The sequence below is a fragment of the Lepus europaeus genome, chromosome X, assembly GCF_033115175.1.
Source record: "Lepus europaeus isolate LE1 chromosome X, mLepTim1.pri, whole genome shotgun sequence".
NCBI lineage: Eukaryota > Metazoa > Chordata > Mammalia > Lagomorpha > Leporidae > Lepus > Lepus europaeus.
Window position 1 is genome coordinate 101050739 of NC_084850.1, and position 23799 is coordinate 101074537.

A 23799-nucleotide genomic window follows, 5' to 3' on the forward strand; every position below is an offset into this window, starting at 1 on the left:
GGGTCTTTCACATGGGTGGTAGGGATCCAAATATTTGAGTCATCATCTGCTCTCTCCCAGTGTGCTTATTATCAGGAAGCTAAAATTAGCAGAGCTGGGATCTAAACCCAGGCACACAGATATGGGATGTGGGCATCCAGAGCAGTATCTTAACTGCTGTGCCAAACTCCTGCCCCCATAATATGTATTTGCATGAACATTTTAAAAAAGATTTATTTATTTGAAAGGCAGAGTTACAGAGAGAGAAAGAGAAAGAGATCTTCCATCTGCTGGTTCACTCCCCAAATGGCCATAACATCTGGGGCTGGGCCAGGTTGAAGCCAAGAGCCAGGAACTTCTTCTAGGTCTCCCATGTAGGTACAGAGGCCCAGGGACTTGGGCCATCCTCCACTGCTTTCCCAGGCACACTAGCAGGGAGCTGGATCAGAAAAAGGAGCATCTGGGACTTGAACCAGCACCCATTTGGGATGCCAGCGCTGTAGGCAGAGGCTTAAGCTGCTGCACTACAGTGTCAGCCCCTGTATGAACTTTGTGAAGACCCCTCGTATGCATGGATTTCAAATTTTTGCACCAAACTAGACATACCTATAAATTCTATTTTCCATGAACTTTTTGGAGTATCCTCATATTTCTAAATCAGATATTCATTTTCTAATGGTTTCTACCACTTACTCTATTGGAGCTGCCTGGTATATTTTCAATAAGTTGGTTTTTTGTGCAATGGGTGGTGAGGGAAAGGTTGAAGCGATGAAGACCCATTCCATATTCCTTCATTTCTCATTGGCCTGGGATGTAGGATTCTCTACCCACTCAAAGTTAAAAGGCTTTCTCCACGTTTTGTAACTTCATAGTTTATTACATACACAACCCCTCCACACCTGCCAGTTATTCCCCCCTTCCTCCAATGTTAGCCTTTGTGATTGCAGCAACCCTTTGGAACCACTGAGCTCCTCTTTTCCTTGTGGGGTGGGGTAGTGTTGTCCCTTGAGCAGGTAGTGGGCAGGGGAAAATCCACAACTGATAATCGCAGTCTTTTTAAAGGTATATACACTTAAATAAGCACCCTTGAGGAGTTGCAAAGGATATTTAAGTCGAGATGGAGAGAGAGGCTCCCCCTCATCCAAGGTAGAGCTTGGAATGAACTAAGGCTGGTCTGTCTTGGGCCTCAGAAGGTGGAGAAGAGGGAGCACGTTCTGGGACTTAGTGTGGGTGGGGCATGTCCTCCCCAAACTTGTTCTGGTGGACCGTGTTCTTCACATCTAGGAGAGCCTGAGGAGTAGCAAGAACAGGGTAGGTGAGAGAGAGTGCAGAACACTCTGCCTCAGCCGGGAGGCTTGCCCCCACTCCAGTCTTCAACCACTCTGTCTCCTGGGCTATCCCGCAGCCCCCACAATATAAAAAATGATCATGAGGCAATCATGCAAAGGGATCTGTGCTCTCCCCTTACCCACCACACCAGGAGTGCATGTACGTGTGTGGGGCATGAGTGTGCACATTAGAGGGTCTGCCCGGGGCCCACCTGGTGGTGGACATAGGCCTGGCAGAGGTAACACCAGGCAGACAGGTCAACGTAGCTGAGGACCAGTGGGTGTCCAGAGGCTTCATGGTGTTGGATCATATGGGCATTGACGAAACGGCTGCAGTAGACCTGAGGTTGGGGAGTATCAGGCAGGGGTCAGCACCTACCAAAGTTTGTTCCTGGACCAGCCTCCACCCCATTCCCCTCCTCTGCGCCATACCTGATAGCAAGACAGACACACCCAATTTTCCTCGAGTGTTCCACAGTCTTGACAAGGTTGAGTCACATTCAGGCCTGTTGCGGGTTTGGGGCATACTGCCACCAAATGGGGACACCAGGACATTGGTGTCACAGCATAAAACATGGCCTGGAGTGGATGAAACTGAGTCAGCTGGGGGGGGGTCCTATTCCCCCACTATATGTTCCTGCATCACATCTCCTACCTGAAGACACGGATAGGTAAAAGGAAGCTGCAACCCAGCCTCTCCCTGAGCTCACCTGGTCAGTGTCAGCAAGGTGCCCTGATCCCTGCATCAGTGTCACATCATCCACATCCCGACCTCCAGCTGCCTCTGCTAGTAGGCCCTCCTCTTCCGGAATCTGAGATTCTGAGGTCTTCTGGACACACAGAAGCAAAAGGTGTACCGAAGAGGCCAGATTCTTGGCCCTTCTTCCCTCTACCTGGGTGTTGTGGGCCTTACCTGAGCTTCATCGCCTAGTTTCAAGGTTCTGAGACTCCTAGTCAGCTGACTAGGGGATATCTGGGATATGGCTCCTGGCACAGGTGAGGTTGGGGGCGTCTGGTTATCTATGCTTGAGGCTAGAGGAGTTTGGATCAGCTTGGCTGCCCTCACAGCCTCCTCTGAGGTGTTCTGGTTCAGCGTGTCTCCTTCCTCTGAAATGATACTGTCCAGCATGGCTTCCCCCAGGGAAACCTCTGAGGTGGTCTGGTCCAGTGAGGTTCCGCCCACAGACTCCTCTGAGGTGGTCTGGTCTGGTGTGGCTACCCCTGTGGCTGCTTCCCAGGTGGTCTGGTCCAGCATGGCTCCTCCCATGCCCACCTCTGAGGTGGTGTGGTACAGCGTGGCTAACCTTGTGGCTGCCTGTGAGGAATGGGCCTCAGTGAACATCACAGCTGTCTCTGATTCAGTATGGCCTGGAATGGACTCTCCTGCGGATAGGGCTGAGGTGGCCTTCCCCGTGCCTGCTTCCAGAACATTCTTTTTTGGTGTGGTCATCCCCTCAGCTGGCCCAGGATTAGCTGGTCGAGGTGGCTTCTTGGTAGCCGACTTAAAACTGAATAGTCCCTCCTTGTCTTCTACCTCTGAAATCATGGAGGGAGATCCTTGAGTGTGGGTGTTCTCTTTCCTGCCTCTCATCCCTCCCCCCAACTCCCTCCTTCCCTGAGTCCCCCCACTGTCCCCAATCCCCCATGTCCACTCACTCATGACCCACAGGCTGCGCCAGTATTTGCGATGGACCTGGATGGTCTCAGTGATTGAGGCCAGGGCCCCTGATTGTGGGGGCCGCAGCAGGGCCAGCATGGGTGGTGGGTCTCCAAGAAGGGAGCGGGTGCAGGCAGCCATAGACTCCGAGATGGATGTTAGGTTATAGCCACCCTTTATGAGGAAAAGGAGAAGGACAGGGATGGTAGGGGCTCATCAGGGAATTTGGAGGGCAAGATGTCTTATCTCCCAACCCTTCCTCTCCTGCAGCCTCCAAGCCTGGAGATGGTGGGGGGTGCTGGGAACAAGTGCATAGAACCCATACCTGTAAGGTGGACAATACACATCATATGGGATGGTTTGTGGAGGAAGGTAAATTGTGTTGTAAAGTGCAAAGTAACAGTAACAATACTGGTAATAGTAATGTAGCAGTAACAGTACTGATAGTAGCCTTAGTAATGTAACAGTAACAATACTGACAATAGTGTCAGTAACAGCTGACATTGAGTGTTTGCTGTGTACCAGGCACTATTTTTTAAAGGATTTATTTGAAAGGCAGAGTGACATAGAGGGGAGGGGAGTGGAGAGAGAGAGAGATCAGTCCATCTACTGGTACACTCCCCAAATGGCCACAATGGCTGGGGCTTGGCCATGCCAAAGCCAGGAGCCCAAACTCCATCCAGGTCTCCCATGTAGGTGGCAAGGGCCCAAATACTCAGGCCATCTTTTGCTGCTTTCCCAAGTGCATTAGTGGGGAGCTGGATCAGAAGTGGAGGAGCTAAGACTAAATCCAGTGGTCTGATATGGGATGCTGGTGTCACAAGAGGCAACTTAACCTGTTGCACCAGAATGCCAGAACCCCAGCCCTAATTTAAAGGCCTCAGGCACATTAACTGGCCTGATCCTCACAACCACAAGTACTCAATTTATACAGGTATCTGTCCTCATGCTACACATAAATCTGTCTTCACATTGTTCAAGAACACTTGGCCTCACACCATGCAGAAACCACTGATGTGACCTGCACAAGACCCTGCTTGGTATGTCCGCATCCCATATCAGAGTGCCTGGGTTAAGTCCCAGCTCTGGCACCTAACTCCAGCTTCTTGTTGGTGTACATTCTGGCAGGCAGCGGGTGATGGTTTAAGTAGTTGAGTCCTTGCAACCCATATGGGAGACTCAGCTGGAGTTCCAGACTCATGACTTCAGCCTGGCCTGACTTTTGCAGGCATTTATGGAGTGCACTGGTGGATGGGAGATCTCTTTATGCCTCTTTCTTTGCCTTTCAAATAAATTTTATAAACAAAAGTTTAAGAAGTTCAGGGGAAAAAATGCCCCTGCCTTGATTTAGTATGGGAACAACTGGTCGTTCTCTCTGCATGCACTGTCCTGACCTTCTTCATATGCTATATAGCAGGGGTGGAGAACCTTCTCTCTGCCAAGGGCTATTTGGATATTTATAACTTCATTTGCGGGCTATACAAAATTATCAACTTAAAGATGAGCCTGCTATAGATTGATTGAATCTTGAGTCTTGCCTGCAGTTGCCTTGGCAGGGCCCAAACCAAATGGTTTTGCAAGCCTTACATGGCCCATGGGCTGACTGTTCCCCACCCCCGCTCTATAGTACTCCTAGTCTCTATTCTTTTTGCAGATAGAGAAACAGGCTCAGAGTGGTTAGAGGACTTATCTGAGGTCACAACAGCTGAGGCGGCAGTGCCAGAGTCTGCACCTGGACTAGCTGACAAAATCGTCCATGTTCTTAACTGCAATGCTGCCCTGTCCCAAGAAGTCCTGGACACACTACAAGTGGGACTTTTTGCAAGCCACTTCCTTTCTCTGTGACTTACTTTCCTCATGTGTAGTGAAAATTACAGCACAGCACCATTGCTGAGAGGGAGACATTCAAGTCTGAACAATGGACGACAGTCAGATACTGCATTCACCTAGCGCTTACCACAGCCCAGCACTCTTCCAGGATTAGGCAGCCCCATCTTACAGACAAAGAAACTGAGGCACAAAGGGTGGGGGCACTGAGAGATTTACAAAAGCTCAGTGATTTTACTTTGTCCCAGGAGTGTGTTAGAGGCAGTTCAGGTGGTGGTAATGAGCAGACTCTGGAGCCAACCTGCATGAGTTCAAGCACTGGCCCTGCTATTAAATGTGTGGCCTCAGGCTAGGCATGTCACCTCCCCACGCTCCAATTTTCCTGCTCTTCAGAGAGGAAAATGTTGAGGTGAATAGATTCTACCTCATAAAGCTGCTTTGTCTCTGTATATAGTGAGAACTGAATTACAGCTGTTAATGTGGGTGGTGTTCTTTTTAGTGCCTAGTATGTGCCAACAATCCTATGTGGGGACACTCAAAGGGGATCTTTGGAAAACTGCCCCAAGTGATGCAGCCAACTCTTCCAAAGTACCCTCCCACCATGGGGACAGGGACCAAAAGCGATTTACCTCTAGGATAAGGACAATGCGGCCACCAGCAAGGCCCATCAGCAGGTGGGTGAGGTGGGCATAACCCTCAGGTGACACCTGGCAGCCCCCCAGTGGGTCTCCTCGTGCAGCATCAAAGCCCGCAGAGACCAGTACCAGTTCTGGGTTAAACTGAGTAGGGAGAGAAGAGATGTGTGCTTATTCAGGGGTTGGCTTTGGTAGGAAGTTAGTGATGAGACTTAGAGACGTGGAGACCCAAAGATGTGGGAGACAAGGAAAGATGAAGACATGGAGATGCAACTCAAGTGACGGAGACAGGGGCTGGGAGATGCAAGAACAGAGACCTGACAACCAGGAAGGGGAAGGCAGGGAAACACAGGAGATAGAGAATTAGAGATGGGAGAAGCAGAGACACAATGCAGTTTGCTAGAGATGTGGACACACCAGACATGAACTTAAAGACATGGTAACACTAACATGGACAGACAGGGACATGAGGCAGAGTCATGAAATACAGAGACATGATACATGGAGACTCAGATGTCAAGAGATGGTGACATGAGAAATGGAGAGACAGACACATATCTCCATCCACATGCACTCCAGGGTCAAACATGGGACACACAGGTGCAAGACACAGGATTTTATACACACAGTGCTAAATAGACGTACACACACACACACACACTTGTGTGGACGGTGGAAGTGCCACACACAGGACAAGATGATGATATACAGCCACACATACTCTCACAGAGACAGTCCTGTGAATGCCAGGATCATTCATTCACACTGGTCACGCAAAGTTCCTCAGAAGTGAAAATGGTCCATGGTCACAATGGTCTCATGTGCTGTTGTGTCCACGGGAGGCAGTCACCTGCACACACATTTGCACACACACAGAAGGTGGCTCTGGCTACCCATGAATAGTCAGGCACACACACAGATCTAAAGGTGCACACCCACGCCCAGCTTTGCAGGGTTAATCACGTAGGCACCACAGTCATCCCAGCTCACACAGAGAAGGCAGCCACAGCCAGGCCACATTCCCCTATCAGAGGCACATGCAAAAAGCCTGGACTAACAGACAGACACAAAGATAGATGTCCCACACAGCCTTCAACATCCAGAGAGTTCCATACAGGCTGTCACAGAGAGAGCAGCAACCAATGACCTATCCCACTCAGCATGCAGAAAAGAGGTGGTGACAGATAGCCACCTGCACAGAGGGGTATACATACATGCTCAAATCCCTGCCCTTCCTTGCATACACAATTCCAGAGACAGTGTGACCCACGGTCACCCTCACACCAGACAGGCATTCATGATGGCAGACACATCCACACAGGCCACTGCCACACATCCAGAGAGTCCTCACACAGAAGCCCACGCGTACAATGTTACACGGGAAGGCACTCACCCGCAAGCCGCTTGTGCACAGACAGGCATGTAAGGCTGTCACAGTCAATCCCCCTCCCCTGAAAGCCATCCCTGTAGCCACCCACAGGCTGTCTCACATAATCAGTCTCCTGACGTGATCAGTCAGACACATACGTATACTCCCGAGAAGGTAGCCACGTGCTACTATCAGCACGGGTGCGTCACACATATCCTGAGTCATACCTCGTATGCAATGGGAAGCACCAGACGATGCCAGGCCGTCAGGTAGTCAGCATCCCCTATGCGGGACCCATTCCAGGCCACGTTGACAGTGAAACCTGTGCCTGCAGCCCGGCCTATCTGGCTGCAGGCACCCTCATCCCCCACGGGGAAGAAGGTGCCCTGATCATAGCGGTGCAGGGATATGTAGAGCACACTGCCGGGGATAGGGCAGAAAGAGGGCCATGGTTAGGGGTCCCCTAGCCCCCAGTGAGGCATGGTTCGCCCACCTCCCTGACCACACTCCTGCCCCCAGCCCCAGTACCTCACCTGGGGTCATCCTCAAAAATGTGCTGAGTCCCATTACCATGATGGATGTCCCAATCCACAATCAGGACCCTAGGAAGGGGACAGCTCCTCAGTATTCCAGGACATTCACCCCATGGGAAAAGGCTGGGTATAGACCCCTAGGGTCTGCAGGGACATTTGGTGCTAAGGAACAGGATCTTGTGTCTCTTGAGAAAGCACTGAGCATCTGGCTTTTGGGTCCTATTGTGTAAGGATGAGGGCTAGGTCTGAGGGCTGCACTCTGGGCTTGAGTAAGCTCTCAGGGCTGGGCGCTGGGAAGCTAAGTGCTAAGGACTAGACCCCATGTCTTCAAGAGGAAGCACTGGAGCCTCAACCTGGGTTCTGTCGGGATGGCCTTTGAGGACCATAAATGCTAGGGTGGGACCTGAGACCTGGCTTAAAGCGCCCAGGTGCCCCAATCTGACCAGGTAGGCACTGACCAGCCTCCTTTGTTGTCCTTTTTTGGGTAAGTGCTGAGCAGTTGACCCCTGCTTATTTCCAAGTAAGTCCTGGGAGCTGTACATGGAGCTTGCTGACTATACTTTGGGCTGGGGGACATCCAGGTCCCCACAAGAATCAGAAAGTCTTACCGCAGGGCACGTCCACTGATGGCCTGGGCATGGCGAGCAGCCACGGCCACAGAGTTGAAAAAGCAGAAACCACAAGCGGCATCCTGCTCAGCATGGTGTCCTGGGGGGCGTACCAGGGCAACGCCATTCAAAACCTGGGGGAGTGCGGGGAGAAAGGTTGCTCTCTTACCTACCTTCCCCGTTCTTCACTACACTTCCTTTCACTACTTCACCCAACTGTGAGGGAACCTCCACCCTCTAGGTGGCCCACCTAGCAAGCAATGACCCCTCCCCACAGCCCCTTTTCTCAGGCCCAGCCCAACTGTCTCCGAGCCACTGTGGGTAGCCCCACGTGGCAGGCCAGAGGCCGCACCTCTCCTTCCAGCACAGCCTCCACCAGGCGGCAGACGGTGCCAGTGGCAAGCTGTGCGCAGGTGAAGGTGCTGGGGCAGATGTAGATTGAGTCAAAGTTGGCACCCTCACGATGTAGTTCCCGGGTCTTCATCTTCTGCGTGGCCCGGAGACGCTCCACATACTCAGCACTGGGGGCACAAAGAGGGGCAGCCAGTGGACAGTGAGGTGGCTCTGTTTCCTCCCTGGAGCCTGCTCCCAGACCAGAACTTGGACCCTTCTCAGTCCGGCAGCAGCTCCCACACAGGTGAGCGTAACCCTAAGCTCCCACTCCTGAGTCCCAATCGTGGCCACAGTCACAGCTTCAACCCTGGGCCCAAAGATGTGACCTGTGGCAAGTGAGCAGCTCAGCATCGGTGGCAGGTCGTGCTGGTAGGTTGAGGCAGCGTCCAGCAAGGCCCAACTCTTCCAGATGGCACATGATACGCAAGATACGCTGGGGTGTCTCGGGATGGTGGCTATTAGTGTAGGAGAACCAGAGATAGGGGCTGAGTGCCTGTGGGGGAGGCAGCCACATACCCCACATCCCAGCCCTCTGACTGCATACTTGTCCCATAAGTTGCAGTGACTCATCATCCGCTGGTCATAGACCAGCCCTGTGCGAGCCTGCAGCACCGGCCATGTCAGCATAGGCAGCACCGGGGGCTCCCAGAATCCGGACTCCTCACTCTCCTCCATGCTGTCCTCCTCCATGCTGTCTTCCTCGATGGTCTCAACTACAAGAGGAGGTCACATTCACCTTGCTCTCCCAAGCTAGATCCCTGTAATACTCTGGAACTCAGCTGACCCAAAGTTATGAAGGGGGTGGGAGGCCTGAAACCAGGGCCCAATGGAGACAGCCTGAGGTTCCTCCATAGCTCATTCCATGCCCAGCCCATCAAGCCCACTCCCCGCTTCCTACCTGATCGCACAAGGAATTCCCAGAAGGGCTCAAGGGCTCCCAAAGTACAGGAGAGTGAATTCTGGGCACTGGAGGGCAGGGAAGGGGCAATTGTGATGAAATGGCCTCCGAGGTGGGCAGTGAGAGTCCTGCTTTTCCCCTCTTCCATTTGAGCTCACCTTTGGCAGGGGATACCAGGGGACTCCAGCATGGGGCAAGGGTCTCCCAGAAGGGTATGGAGCGAGGCACTGACACCCTCAGCCAGGGAACGGAGGTTGTAGCCACCCTGAGGGAAGGAGTTGGGGGTTGAGGAAAGGACCAGACCAGGGAAAAGTAACAGTGAAAAACAGTAATACTAGGGTATATACTGTACGTTAAGCAACAGGAACATAGAGGACCTTATTTAATTCACTGATGATTATCATTATCATTATGCCCACATGGAAGGTAACTGACTTATGCTAGGCTATCCAGCTAGTAGGTGGCAATGCTGGGCTGGGAATTCCTGCTGGACTCAAAAGCTTTGTTCTTAAGCCCTCCACGGACAGGGTCTGCAAACTGAGAGATGAAAGTGAGTCACTCACCTCCAGAGACAGGATCAGCTTGCCTCCTGCCAGACCCATGAGCAGGTGGGTTAGCTGGGCGAACCCAGCTGGAGTGGCAGCCATCTCGCCCTGGGGAGACAAATAAAGTCAGTCTGCTCCTGGACAGCCCCTTCTGCCCACCTAGAACCTCAGGGAGGTTGCCTTACCTTGGGGTCCCCTTGGAGAGCATCAAATCCAGCAGCCACAAGGACCAGCTGAGGTTGGAACTGAGGGAGGAATGAATTACATGAGGCTACTTGTCCTCATGACCATCCCTCAACGTCGTCCCTCACCCAACACTTTCCAGACCCCTAGGACCTCAAAGGCGACTGGCAGCAGGATGTGCAGGAACGCAGCAATGTAGTCAGCATCCCGCATCCCCACCTGCAGACAGAGCCATTATGGGGGGTGGTCAGCTACCTGTGCCCTGGTGCTGATGGAAGGGCAGGGCTGGGCCTCACTTGGGGGTAGAGAGTGGGCAGACATTGACCTGGTTCCAAGGCACATTGATGGTATATCCTTGACCTTGGCCGAAACCTGTGGTGGACCAGTTAGAGGCTGGAAGATGGGGCCAGAATCGACCTTGCTCATAGCGGTGGATGGAGAAATATAAAACACTGGATGCAGAAAGAAAAAAGAGGTGATGGAGTTGGAAAAGAGAGTCAATCCCCCCAGACACCCCCAAAACACAGCTGCCACACTTTACTCAACCACTCATTTCTACATCCAACCTCTCATTCATTCTTTTCATTTATAATTTCCCCATTCTTTAATTTGTACATCCACTCTTCCATTAATTTATCCTTTCATTCACCTGCTAATTTATTTATCTTCCCATTCACTAACTCTTCCATCTGTTTTTCTAACATCTCACTCACTCTTTCATTTGGTCTCTTAATGGAACCCCTTCCTCAGCAAACATCACTGTTTCCTCAGTACTCACCCAATTGCAGGCTCAGCTCTGAGACCCCAAGAGCTATGGGATCTATCCCAGTCCCTGAGGGCTTCTGATCCTGTGGGGAACTCTAGACCATATCTGCCCATTACTTGCCCTTGTGACCAAGGTAGGAAAAGCAGGACAAGACATGTGACTCTGGAAGTCCACATGGGGCATGAGGCCCTTAGTTCAGGGGACCTCAGGCCAGTCTGGGGAGCTTAGTGATTCAAAGGAAGTGGTGAGACCTATGGCCAGGAGTGAGGAGGGGAAAAACTTGGTTCTGTGTGTGGAAGTGGCTGCGGCTGTCGTAAGGCCAGTGCAGGAGTAGTTCCTCCTTGCCAACACCTTATGGGTCTTCTCTACTACTGTACTGTCTGTTTTATAGGGGAGAAAGTGAACATTCAGAAGGGTAACAGGGACTGGCATGGAAAACAGATAGTGAGGAAATGTGTTCTGACAGAAAGCCCAGTAGGGGGCTAGGGGATAGATTACTTCTGACTGGGGAAAGCAAAATAAATAATCTATCATCTATCCTCCCATCCATCCATCTATTCATCTGTTCATCCACTCCTTTCCTTGCTCCAGAAAGAAGTTAATAAAGCAGCAACTTTCCTCTTTTATAGGGAAATGCAAGTAATAGTAAGCAATCAATGTAGCCAAATTTAAGAGTCACATTTTTACAAATGTTGAAAAGGTAACTGTGAGATTTAATGTACTTGATATAAAAGGATTCTTTTTTTTAAGAAAAATGATTTATTTATTTATTTGAAAGGCCGAATTACAGAGAGCCAGAGGCAGAGGTAGACAGAAAGAGAAGTCTTCCATCTGTTGGTTCACTCCACAAATGGCCACAAAAGCCAGAGCTGGGCCAATCTGAAGCCAGGAGCCAGGAGCTTCTTCCAGGTCTCCCATGTGCGTGCAAGGACTTGGGACATCTTCCATTACTTTCCCAGGCCATAGCAGAGAGCTGGATCGAAAGAGGTGCAGCTGGGACTAGAACCAACACCCATATGGGGTGCCAGTACTGCAGGTGGGGCTTTTACCCACTAAGCCACAGTGCTGGCCCATAAAAGGATTCTTAAAACTGAGGCAAAGGGGCTGGCGCTATGGCACAGCAGGTTAAATCCCAGGGCTGCAGTGCTAGCATCTCATATGGATGCTAGTTCAAGTCCCAGCTGCTCCACTTCCTATCCAGCTCCCTGTTAATGTACCTGGGAAAGCAGCAGAGGATGGCCCATGTGCTTGGGCCCCTGAATACACTTGGGAGACCTGGAAGAAGCTCCTGGCTCCTGGCTTCAGATCAGCCCAGCTCCAGCTGTTGCGGCCATTTGGGGAGTGAACTAGCGGATGGAAGACCTCTCTCTCTGTTTCTACCTCTCTCTGTAACTCTTTCAAATAAACAAAATAAATCTTAAAAAAAAAAAAACTGAGGGAAGTATCTTGGAATTGCAGAATGAAACCTATGCAAAAGTTTTGGTCTTGAATGGGGTGGGAAATGATTGCTTTATTTTTGACACTGAGAGATAAATATTCGTTCTGCCATTCCAATTAAGACAGTAAAAGGGGCCATCTCTGTGGTGTAGCAGGTAAAGCCACTGCCTGCAGTGCTGGCATCCCATATGGGTGCCAGTTCAAGTCCCGGCTGCTGCACTTCCAATCCAGCTCTCTGCTATGGCCTGGGAAAGCAGTAGAAGATGGCCCAAGTCCTTGGGCCCCTGCACCCACATGGGAGACTGGGAAGAGGCACCTGGCTCCTAGCTTCAGATAAGTGTAGCTCTGGTTGTTGCAGCCATTTGGGAAGTGAACCAACAGATGGAAGACCTCTCTCTCTTCCTGACTCTCTGTAATTTTGCCTTTCAAATAAATAAAATACATTTTTTTTTGACAGAGTGGACAGTGAGAGAGAGACAGAGAGAAAGGTCTTCCTTTTTGCCGATGGTTCACCCTCCAATGGCCGCCGCGGCCGTTGCGCTGCGGCTGGTGCACCGCGCTGATCCGAAGCCAGGAGCCAGGTGCTTCTCCTGGTCTCCCATAGGGTGCAGGGCCCAAGCACTTGGGCCATCCTCCACTGCACTCCCGGGCCATAGCAGAGGGCTGGCCTGGAAGAGGGGCAACCGGGACAGAATCCGGTGCCCTGATCGGGACTAGAACCAGGTGTGCCGGCGCCGCAGGCAGAGGATTAGCCTATTGAGCTGCGGCGCCGGCCATAAAATACATCTTGAAAAAGAAAGATAGTAAATGAATTTCCAATGATTATCAACCCAGATAGATCACAGAATGGGAGAAATCATGTCATACAGTAAGAGAGGATACTGGAGAGGATACTTTGAAGCTCTGGGGGCAACAAAAGGCCCTCTTCCATGCTGATCAGGTTGGGGAGGGCACCCAAAATGACCTGAGTTTTCACTTCTGGAGAAATCAAGTGCAGAACCAGGTCAATGCACACAAATCAATTATGAATAGCTAATTCACTGAAGGACTAATTCATCAAATTTACTTGTTTCTTTTAATTATTTAGCTTCATTTTAAAAATATTCATTAATTGATTTGAAAGGCAGAGTGACAGAGAGGGAAAAACATAAAGAGAGAGAGAGAGAGAGAGAGAGAGAGAGAGAGAGAGACTGACTCCCCATCTGCTGTTTGACTCTCTGAATGGCTGCGATGGTCAGGGTTGGGGCAGGCTGAAGCCAGGAGCCAGGAACTCTATCTGGGTCTCCCACATGGGTAGCAGGGGCCCAAGTAATTGGGCCAACATCCACTGACTTACCAGGCATATTAGTAGGAAGCTGGATTGGAAGTGGAGCAGCCAGGACTGAATGGGCACTCTGATAAGGGATGCTGGCATTGCAAGCAGCAGCTTAACCTGTTGCGCCACAACACCAGACCCTTAACTACTTATCTTTAGTTTACCTGTCTCTCTCTTTCTCCACTTTTCAAAGAGAAGGGCAAGATCTAACATATAAAGTAAGCAAGAAAGTAAAATGGCTGCCTTTAAAAAAAATAAGCCAGAAATGAACAAAATAAAAATATGGGAGGCAGAAAGTACTAAGGATAAAATCAGAAAAATTAATGAAGTATAAAAAAGTACAACAGGGACAGTTATTTGGCCTGGCAGTTAAGATACTGGTTAGGACATCTGAGTCCCACATCAGAGTGCCTGGTTTGCTACCTGTGACTGGCTCTTTTTTTTTTTTTAAAGATTTATTTATTTATTTATTTATTTGAAAGTCAGAGTTACACAGAGAGAGGAGAGGCAGAGAGAGAGAGAGAGTGGTCTTCTATCCGATGGCTCACTCCCCAGATGGCCACAACGGCCAGAGCTGCGCCAATCCGAAGCCAGGAGCCAAGAGCTCCTTCCTGGTCTCCCACGTGGGTGCAGGGGCCCAAGCACTTGGGCCATCTTCTACTGCTTTCCCAGGCCATAGCAGAGAGCTGGAACGGAAGTGGAGCAGCGGGACTAAACTGGCACCCATATGGGATGCCGGCGCCTCAGGCCAGGGCATTAACCCACTGAGCCACAGCGCTGGCCCCTGTGATTGGCTCTTGATTCCAGCTTCCTGCTAATGTAGACCCTGGGAAAGCAGTAGTGATAGCCCAAGTAGTTAGGCTCCTACTACCCACATGGAAGACCTAGATTAGGTTTCTAGATGCTGATTTTGGCCTGGCCCAGTCCTGAGGTTGTAGGCATTTGGAGACTGAACCAGGAGATAAGAGCCACCGCCACCCCACTTTCAAATACATAAATATAATTTTTAAATTAAAAAATCAGGGGTTGGCCGGCGCTGTGGCTCAACAGGCTAATCCTCCGCCTTGTGGCGCTGGCACACCGGGTTCTTTTTTTTTTTTGGACAGGCAGAGTGGATAGTGAGAGAGACAGAGAGAAAGGTCTTCCTTTTTGCTGTTGGTTCACCCTCCAATGGCCGCTGTGGCCAGCGCATCTCGCTGATCCGAAGCCAGGAGCCAGGTGCTTCTCCTGGTCTCCCATGCAGGTGCAGGGCCCAAGGAATTGGGCCATCCTCCACTACCTTCCCGGGCCATAGCAGAGAGCTGGACTGGAAGAGGGGCAACCAGGACAGAATCTGGCGCCCCAACCGGGACTAGAACCCGGTGTGCCGGCACCGCAAGGCGGAGGATTAGCCTGTTAAGCCACGGTGCCGGCCAAGCACACCGGGTTCTAGTCCCAGTCGGGGCGCCAGATTCTGTCCTGGTTGCCCCTCTTCCAGTCCAGCTCTCTGCTATGGCCTGGGAGTACAGTGGAGGATGGCCCAAGTGCTTGGGCCCTGCACCCTATGGGAGACCAGGAGAAGCACCTGGCTCCTGGCTTCGGATCAGCGCAGTGCGCTGGCCGCGGCGGCCATTGGAGGGTGAACCATCGGCAAAAAGGAAGACCTTTCTCTCTGTCTCTCTCTCTCTCTCACTGTCCACTCTGCCTGTCAAAAATTAAAAAAAAAAATCAGGGGTTGGCATTGTGGTGTAGCAGGTAAAGCTGCTGCTTCTGACACTGGCATCCCATATGGGCACTGGTTCAAGCCCTAGCTGCTCTACTTTCCGATCCAGCTCTCTGCTATGGCCTGGGAAAGCAGTGGAAGATGGCCCAAGTCCTTGGGCCCCTGCACCCATGCGGGAGACCTAGAAGAAGCTTCTGGCTCCTGGCCAGTGGATGAAAGATCTCTCTCTCTCTCTCTCTCTCTCTCTCTCTCCCTGTAAACTGAGCAAATTCAAATAAATAAATATTTAAAAAAATTAAAAAATCATAAAAATACAATAACTCAGTAGAGATTATCATAAAAGGCCAAAAACCAGCTTGGAAAAGGTAAGTAAAATAGACAGACTTTTGGCAAGGTCAAGGGAATAAAAGAAAAATAAAGAAGCCCCATGCCTGCTTTTTCGGGCATTTGCCAAGATCCTATCTAATGCCCAGAGTTCTAGCCCACATTTCCTAAAGAAACTTAAAGCACTTTTACTTACAACTCAGTACTCTATCAAAACAGTATCTGGAATGAGACGGCATAGAAATTGAGAGGAAAAAAGTGCTTTTGGAGATTAAAAGGAATGTTTAAATACCTAATTCAACAGAAGGGCTTTAAGGAAAAGTTGAGGGAATCTTCTAGGACACAGTGCCAAAGAAAAAAAGACACAGAAAACACAAGATAAAAAAAAAGAGAGAGAGAGAGAGACATAGAGAATCAATGCAGGAAGTCTAACATCTGACTACAGGATTGTAGAAAAAGAGAACAGAGAAAACACAGTAGAAAAAAAGACCAAAGAGCTCATGGAGTTTCCAGGAGTCTTTAGATATAAAACGTGCTAAAGCAGAATGGGGGGGTTGGAGTAAAAGTTTAGAACACTAGGGATAAAGGGAAGAACATACAATGTGGCAGAAAGGAAAACAGATTACAATTGGAAAGGAATGAGCAGACTGAAATCAGATACCTGTCAGCAACACTGAATGCTGGGAAATATTAAATAACTTTCTAAAGAACTATCTAGGTTGGGTAAGGGGCCACAGGAGCTCAGGATCCCACAGACCTTGTGTAGGTGCTACGTGGTTAGTTGGATAGAATGCTGGATAAAATGACTCCTACTTAGTGATGTGCCCTACCCATACAAACTCATTCAATCCCTTTCCACAGGGAAGCCTGACAGTATATTCCAGACTTTTAAGCCCACTGCCCCTCTGACCTAGCAATTCACTGCTAGAAATTTATTCTCCAGCTATGCTTAGAAAATTGAAAAATCATATATTTACAATTGTGTTTGTGCTATAAATGGAAAAACAGAAGCACCTTAATGTCCTGGGGTTAAATGACCAGAGGTTCAACAACACAATGGAATCATGTACAGTTTTTACAAAGGAGAAGATGCTTTTAGAGGCACTAATGGGACAGGGTATCTGCAATATGCTGTGAAATGAAAAAGCAAGTTGCTGAAGAGTGTGTGGAGGATTATTCTGTTAATTTGTGTAGTGTTAATAACAATGAATATTCATATATCTAAGTATATAACCTAAACTGCCAATAATTATTTCTGAAGTGATGGGAACTATGAGGTGATGGAAACTATGAGACTCTCTGCCTTAGACATTTCTGTATTTTTAAAAGTACTTTGTAATATTATCACAATCAGAAGAGATAAAATAATAATTTGAGGTTTATCCAGTTCAAGGGTCCATTAGTGAACAGGGGTCAGATCCCATTGTTGCCCCTTCTTCTCTCTGAGACCTCTTAATCTGTACACCTTAGTTCCTCTATCTGTAAAACAGGGAACCCAGAAGTCCCTGCCACTGAATGAAATAAGACAAGAGAGCAGACACACGGAGCAGTGTTGGTCCTGGGCCAAGGGCAGGCCTAATACATGTGAACACCTTCCCCTTCTGGGCTCTTTCTGGCTGAACCTGTAACAGTAGAGGGCAGTTGGGAGTCTAGCACCTAGCATGTACCTGGGGTCCTGGTCAAACATGAACTGTGTTCCTTGACCGTGGTGTATATCCCAGTCAACAATAAGGACCCTATAAGAAAAAGAGGGGGTTCTGTACAAGGGGATTAAAATGAATCTGGGGGAAGAGCCCAGACCCAGACAGGCCACCCTGTGCCACCCCCATCACACCCGCCCTCTGCCACTGACCTCTGTATGCCATGCTTCTGTTGAGCATAACGAGCAGCCACAGCCACGTGATTGAACATGCAATACCCATCCATAAGACTGTGCTGGGCGTGGTGTCCAGGAGGCCTGGGCAGAACAAAGAAGGTCACTGAGGGGGGAGGTTCTCATCTGCAGAGAAGGACTCTGACTCCCCTAGCTCCTTGATCCTGGACCAACTCCTCCAATGCCAATACCTGCAAATCTGTTAGCAACTGAGGAACTGGGGCCCTAGAATTCTCACCTCCCCTGCCAACCTACTGCTCTCTCTACCAAAGAGATTTGAAAATGTTCACTCAAGTTATCAATGTACACATTCTCATGCCCAGTCTTTCTGCAGTGGGGATTGAGCCCACAACTTCTATATAAGAAAGAGGGGAAATAACACGCTTGCAGATACTTGCTGTGGCCTTTTTGAAACTGCAAATGATTGGGCAAAACCAAAATACTCATTGATAAAAAACTAGTTCACTGAAAGTGCAAGGATGCAGTGGTGTTCTAGCAGGGTCTAAGGTGTATAGTGTTAGAGAAAGCTTTCCAAGATAGCTAAGTGAAAGAGCATGGTGCAGAAGGCAGTGTGTCAAGTGCTACCATCTGTGGGTGACAAAGGGGAGGGGAGGAGAAGGGCTCTATCTTCTGCATTCCATCAATTCAGAGATGCCAACCATGACAATATGCACCATGTTTGCCAACAACAAAGCAGAAAATGGTGCTAATAAAATTCTGAGATGTCACTGAGATTTTCAAACGTACACCAAAGAATCAATGAAATGTAGTATTTATTCCTTGAATAAGAATATTTGTAAAAGGATACACAAAGCACTGGTTATATTGACTCCCTCCCAGGAAGGGAAGTAGGTGTCTGAGTGACAAGAGTGGAAAAAAGATTTTTTATTATATCCTTTCCCTTTGATACCTTTTGATTCTTGAATCCATGCCTATATTACATACCGTACTAATATATTTAATTTACACTTGAAGGAAGGACTTTTAAAAAGTGTGAAGTGTGAAATGTGAAATGCTAGAGGGTCCTACCTGATGATGGCCATGCCATTGCGGATCTCAGCCCCCAGGATTGCATCCACCAGCCTGAGGACGGAACCTGAAGCCAGGCAGGCACAGGAGTATGAGTTCTGGAGAGACAGTGGGGAGCCAGAGTATGAATAAATGAGGGAACAACCCTGTTCACTTGGCTTCTTCCAGGGACCCCAGGACTGCAGCGACTGCTTGCCCCCCCAGTTCTCATCCATACCGGATGCAGATAAACTGAGTCATAGGTGTCTGCTAGGACACGGAGTTCCCCTTCTTTCATGTACTGAGTTGACTCCATCAGATCAATGTATTCTAGGCTGTGGACAGACAGAGGATGAGATTCAGGGCCCTGTCCCCTCCCCAGGTGAGCCTTCTACATGTGGTCAAATGATGCCTTCCCAGCTATCACCACGAGGGACCAGCTGGGATATAGGACACATTCCCTGCTTTTCCCCTAGCCATTGCCAGTAATGTACCCTGCCCCCCCTGCTCTGGCTATACCAAATCCTACTCCCAGGCCCTTGGCCAGACTGTTCCAGTTGTCTGTTCCTCCTCCCTTCAGCCTTCCTCTGCATCTCACTTACTTTTTCTCCTCCTAGAGCTCAGCTCATATCTTCCCTCTGCCAAGAGAGCTTTCCTTGAGCGATAGTGCTCCAGGCCTCTTATTCTCGATTCCTGCAGCCCTCTGACCCCTGTCCATACACCCACCATCTGTTTACACAACCTGATGACAATAACAATGCTCAGCAGGGACTGAGGATAGATCAGGGCCCATTCTGAGCACCAGACACACATGGAATCTTCCCGAGGAACTTAGGTTTACTTAGCCCCTTTGTTACAAGTGATGATACAGATTCAGACAGGCCCAGCGACTTGCCCAAGGCTGACCAGAGTCCACAACATTCCTTCCCAAAGCATCCAGCCTGCCCATGCTGGTCCAAGGCAGCCTCCTCCCCATCCCTGCAAGGCTCCCAAGCCTTCACCTGTGAACCAACATCAGCTCCTCCTTTTCTGCAAACCGCGCCTGAGGAGACATGAGGAATAAACGGCTCAGGCACAGGCTGTGCCCAAGTCCTGCCAGATCCCTGCCCTCTACCCTGCACTGACTGGGGGACTCACGTGAAAGGATACACAGCGATCCAGGATGCCCTCCTGTATCAGTTGCTCCTTGATGGCATGGAGCCGCTCAGGACCTTCTGGGAAACTGGGGAGATGAAAATGCATATATTGGGCCACTGGGGAGCCCCAGGTCTGCTCTCGCCACATCTCTCCATCCACCCTTCCAGCTTCTGCCCTTGGTCCCCCAGCAGTCCGTTCTACATACAGCAACCAGACATTGGTTAAAACCCTGATCAGATCACGCGTCTTGGCCACTCAAAATCCTCTCACGGTTCCCATACTACTAACAGTAAAAGCCAGTCCTCCCCATGACTCCCCCCACCTCTGAACCCACATCCTACCACTCTCCCCTTCCCTTGCTTAGCTCCACCTATTCAGATTTCTTCTCTGGTTCAGTGGAACCACGTACTCTTCAGGCTGCCACAGGGACTTCAGTCTCATTGTTGTCCTGCCTAGAATGCTCTCCTCCAGATGCTTCCCTCCCTCGTCTCCTTCAGATCTCCACTCAAGTGTCAGTGAGGCCTTCTCTGACCGTCCTGTTTAAGACTGGAGTCCCTCCACTGTGCTACTTCGCTCCCTCTTGCCCTAGTTCTCTTTCTCACACACAGTAGCATTTACTTTTGGTTTGAACACTGTCCTTTTAAGAAATTAAACTAGACTCAAGTCAAAATTATTTTTATTATTATAACTTACTTTTATTGGAAAGTATCTCAAATTCATAATGGATGTTTTCTGAGTTTTGTCATCTATTTTAATGTTAAAGCTTCTTTTGACACACAAGTAGAGTGAAGAGTGTTCCGCACATGGGAACAGTGATTATAAAAAGATGACATAAGTGGCTCACTAGGCTAATCCTCTGCCTTGCGGTGCCGGCACACCGGGTTCTAGTCCCGGTCGGGGCACCGATCCTGTCCCGGTTGCCCCTCTTCCAGGCCAGCTCTCTGCTGTGGCCAGGGAGTGCAATGGAGGATGGCCCAGGTGCTTGGGCCCTGCACCCCATGGGAGACCAGGAGAAGCACCTGGCTCCTGCCATCGGATCAGCGCGGTGCGCTGGCCGCAGCGTGCCTACCATGGCGGCCATTGGAGGGTGAACCAACAGCAAAAGGAAGACCTTTCTCTCTGTCTCTCTCTCTCACTGTCCACTCTGCCTGTCAAAAACAAAACAAAACAAAACAAAAAAAAAAACAAAAAAAGATGACATAACATATGAATTGTGTCTTTTTTAACTGAAAAGCCGACAAACTGTCTAGTTATATTTCTCCCCCTAAACAACCACATACCATATAGTAATTGAGTCTTCTAGGCAATATATTGAAAGCTGAGAGGATTAAAAATAAGATCAAGTCCCCAGATCCAATTAAGGGAGCCCTGCTACATGCAGGCTGATCAATATCAGTGGTACTGACTGACCATGTAGCTGCAAGACATCCTAATGGCCCCACTCAGAACATTTATTTCAAGTAGCCTCTTCCCAGTTTCCAACTCATGAATAAAGATAATATTGTCTCAATTCTATGTCAGAAAGCTTTTTGGAAGTTGTTTTTTTACAATGCCAACTTTTAAAAGATCATTTAAGTTAACTGGACAATAAACTAGGCAGAAATCAGTTCGGTTTATACATTGACTCTCTTCTCCGGTCCCCCATGAAGGCAGGATTTTTGTTTTGTTTTGTTTACTGCTATATCTCTAGCTCAACAGATGGTAAATATATATCCCTTAACAAAATCTTTCACCCTCATGAATTAGTGTAAGGTTGGGCCAGGGGAGATAGATACTAACCTGGTTAACACCTAAGTATAATAATTAACAAACAATGTCACGGGCTAGGAAAACACCTAAGATGGGAGGGGGGGAGGTAGGGCAGCATGCAGGCAGAACCTTCTTTAAGAAAGTTTCCTTAAGATATGATAGTTGGCTGGGAGAGGAGAACTGGGCTCAGCCAGAGTCAAAATTCAAGGCCAGAGGGTACCTAGCATGTTGAAAAGAGCTGCGAGAGGAGTGGTGTGAGTGATGTTGAAGGGAAACAAATGAGGGGGAGGACTGGCTGATGAGGTCACAAAAGTAATGTGCAGCTGGGTCACGTGCAACTTCAGAGGCCAGAGTGAAGAATTTGGACTTTACTTTGAGGGCAATGGTCTGTCCTTGAAGTATTTTTAGAGAGAGAACATCAACTCATGCATATGTTTTTAGGGTTCTGTGTGAACATGAGGCATGAGGCTGGCAGCAGGGGACCAATGAGGAGGACTCTGCAAGTCTAGGTGGGTGATATCAGTGGAAGTAGTGAGAGGAGATCAAATACTAAATATATCTCAGACACAAAGTCAAAAGTTGTTGATCCTTTTGAAACACAGGGTAAATAGGAGGTGTGATCCTTCAGTTTCGCACAAACGCCCCTTCCTCAAGGATGGCTTCTTGCTAGTCTAGGGTCCTCTACCCGACCCTCTTAGATCCCCTAGTCTTAAGTCCATCTTCATTAAACAACGCACAAGCCACTGTTGGCAGCTTAACGGTCGACCCTCCTACTTACTGATCAGCTTCCTGAGAAAGGCCCCTGCCTGTCTTGTTTGGTACATTTCTCTCGTCAACTCTAGGCACACAATAGGCACTCCATAAATGTCTGGTGGTTAAAAGAGAACCCTTTCACCCGTGAGCCTCGCCTCCCTAAGTCATCTGCTACCAGTCTCCAGGCTGCTGTAAGGAAGCCTTAGTTCTTGCTAAGGGGCTCGAAGTGTGTGTATCTGCCCCTGTTTGGGCACTGCCTGGAGGACCCCGCCTCACCTGTCATCCCAGAGGCAGTGGAATTCATTGAGCTGATCATCGAACACCAAACCAGTGCCAACCGGCGTCTTGGCCTCAGAGTCCAGATCCTGCAGCGGGGGGTGGGGGTGGGGGTGGGGTGGTGGGGGGGGAGAGGGGGGAGGGAGACAGATCTATCTGGGGGCCTGAGTCAGAGGGAACATCCCATGCTGTCCAGGGTGGGGAACCTCGGGGTTTAGACTGTCACAGGAGGCTAAATCGCGGCCAGGCCCCTCTCACCAGCTCTTGCAGCCCCGTGATTAGGTATTCTTCGGCTGCTTGGCTGAGCTTCTTCATTTTGCCTTTCTTCTTTATCTCTGTCAGGTTGGGACTGCAGCGAGGTAAAGCGCCCTTCTTAACACTTCGTTTCTGCCAATCAGAGAGAAGGGTCAGAGTCAGCGTATGGATGGCTGCTCCCTCCCCCTCTCCCTCCCCCTCTCCCTCTCCCTCTCATCAGGGCAGGTCTGGGGCCTCACCGGGGTGCCGCTGGAGTCCTGAGGGGACGACTGGGGGTTGTGCCTACTCCTTCGGGACCTGGCTGTGGTGGACTCCGGGCCAGTGGAGGTCATGGTGGGGGAGATTTCGGCCCTGATGCGGTTCTGGGAGGGGAGAGGAGGTGGGGATCGTGGCTGTGAGGCTGCCGGAGTGTCCTGAGGACCCCGACCCCTAGACTCGGCTCCCTTACAATATCTCCTTCCCCGCCGCCTTCTCAACTCTGCCTGTCTCCAGGCCCTCTGCCGCCACTGAGGTGTCCGTACCGCCGGGTGCCGCCCGTGCCACCAGATCCGCCCCCTTTCCACGACTCTTCTTTCCCTCAGTCTTGTCCTTTCACTGAGCCATGAACCCCGAACCCCCTCGGATCAGTTCTAGCTAAGGCCTGCCCTTCCTAGCCAATCACCGCCCCTTTCACTCTACCAAGCCGCACTCCCTTAAACCCTTTCATTCCTCTAAGCCTCGCCCAGATCCCGGCCCTCCACAAACCTGCCTTTCCCGGCCTATCACCCGGGGATAATCACCCACCCTTTCTCTCAGCCAGACCCAGCCCCGGCCTCGACTCCACCCTTAACGATTACTTGGCTCCACCCCTTCTCGGGCCGGACCGGTACCTTCCACTCCGCCAGATCACGCCCCTAGCGTTTCCACAAGCCCGGCTCCTCACCGCCGCTTCCTTTCCCCCCGCCTAAACCCTACCCCTAACGTTTCGCCAAAACCCCTCAGCCAGTCCCGAGCCGCCTCCCGCCGGCCTCCGCCTACTTCCCGCCCTTGCTGTCGATGCCGGCCAATTCTTCCAGAGCCGCTCTCTAGGCGCGGCCCACTACTCAAACTCCGCCCTCTGCGGCCGCCGCCAACTTCTCGACGACCTGTAGGGCAGCGGGTGCCGGAACTTTTCGTTTCCATTGGTCCTACCCCCCCTTATTGCCCGCCCACGTCCCGCCCACAGCGGGGACGGTGCCTCAGGGCCGCACGCCTCGCGAGGGCCAACGTG

General features: G+C 50.2%; 1 protein-coding gene across 7 annotated transcripts; it reads right to left on the bottom strand.

Moving 5' to 3' along the window:
• Window positions 1–837: 837 nt before the first annotated feature.
• Window positions 838–23580, bottom strand: HDAC6 (histone deacetylase 6). 7 transcript variants are annotated; one of them, XM_062183279.1, is made up of 29 exons: window positions 23568–23580; window positions 22790–22912; window positions 22554–22682; window positions 22296–22384; window positions 19518–19602; window positions 19382–19422; window positions 18619–18715; window positions 18402–18499; window positions 17352–17456; window positions 17167–17235; window positions 10281–10407; window positions 10109–10174; window positions 9958–10017; window positions 9791–9880; window positions 9386–9492; window positions 9228–9295; window positions 8874–9042; window positions 8656–8784; window positions 8289–8457; window positions 7937–8070; window positions 7329–7397; window positions 7023–7215; window positions 5421–5570; window positions 2964–3138; window positions 2221–2843; window positions 2018–2137; window positions 1740–1886; window positions 1520–1648; window positions 838–1269 (listed from the first exon to the last, which is right to left on the bottom strand). In XM_062183279.1, exons 2-29 carry the CDS (start codon window positions 22880–22882, stop codon window positions 1201–1203), a joined length of 3600 nt encoding a protein of 1199 aa, XP_062039263.1. In that variant the 5' UTR covers window positions 22883–22912; window positions 23568–23580; the 3' UTR covers window positions 838–1200. The 7 variants fall into 7 exon arrangements, with proteins under 7 accessions (XP_062039263.1, XP_062039259.1, XP_062039260.1 ...); XM_062183275.1 differs by lacking the exon at window positions 23568–23580 and adding an exon at window positions 23420–23493; XM_062183276.1 differs by lacking the exon at window positions 23568–23580 and adding an exon at window positions 23334–23401.
• Window positions 23581–23799: the final 219 nt, after the last annotated feature.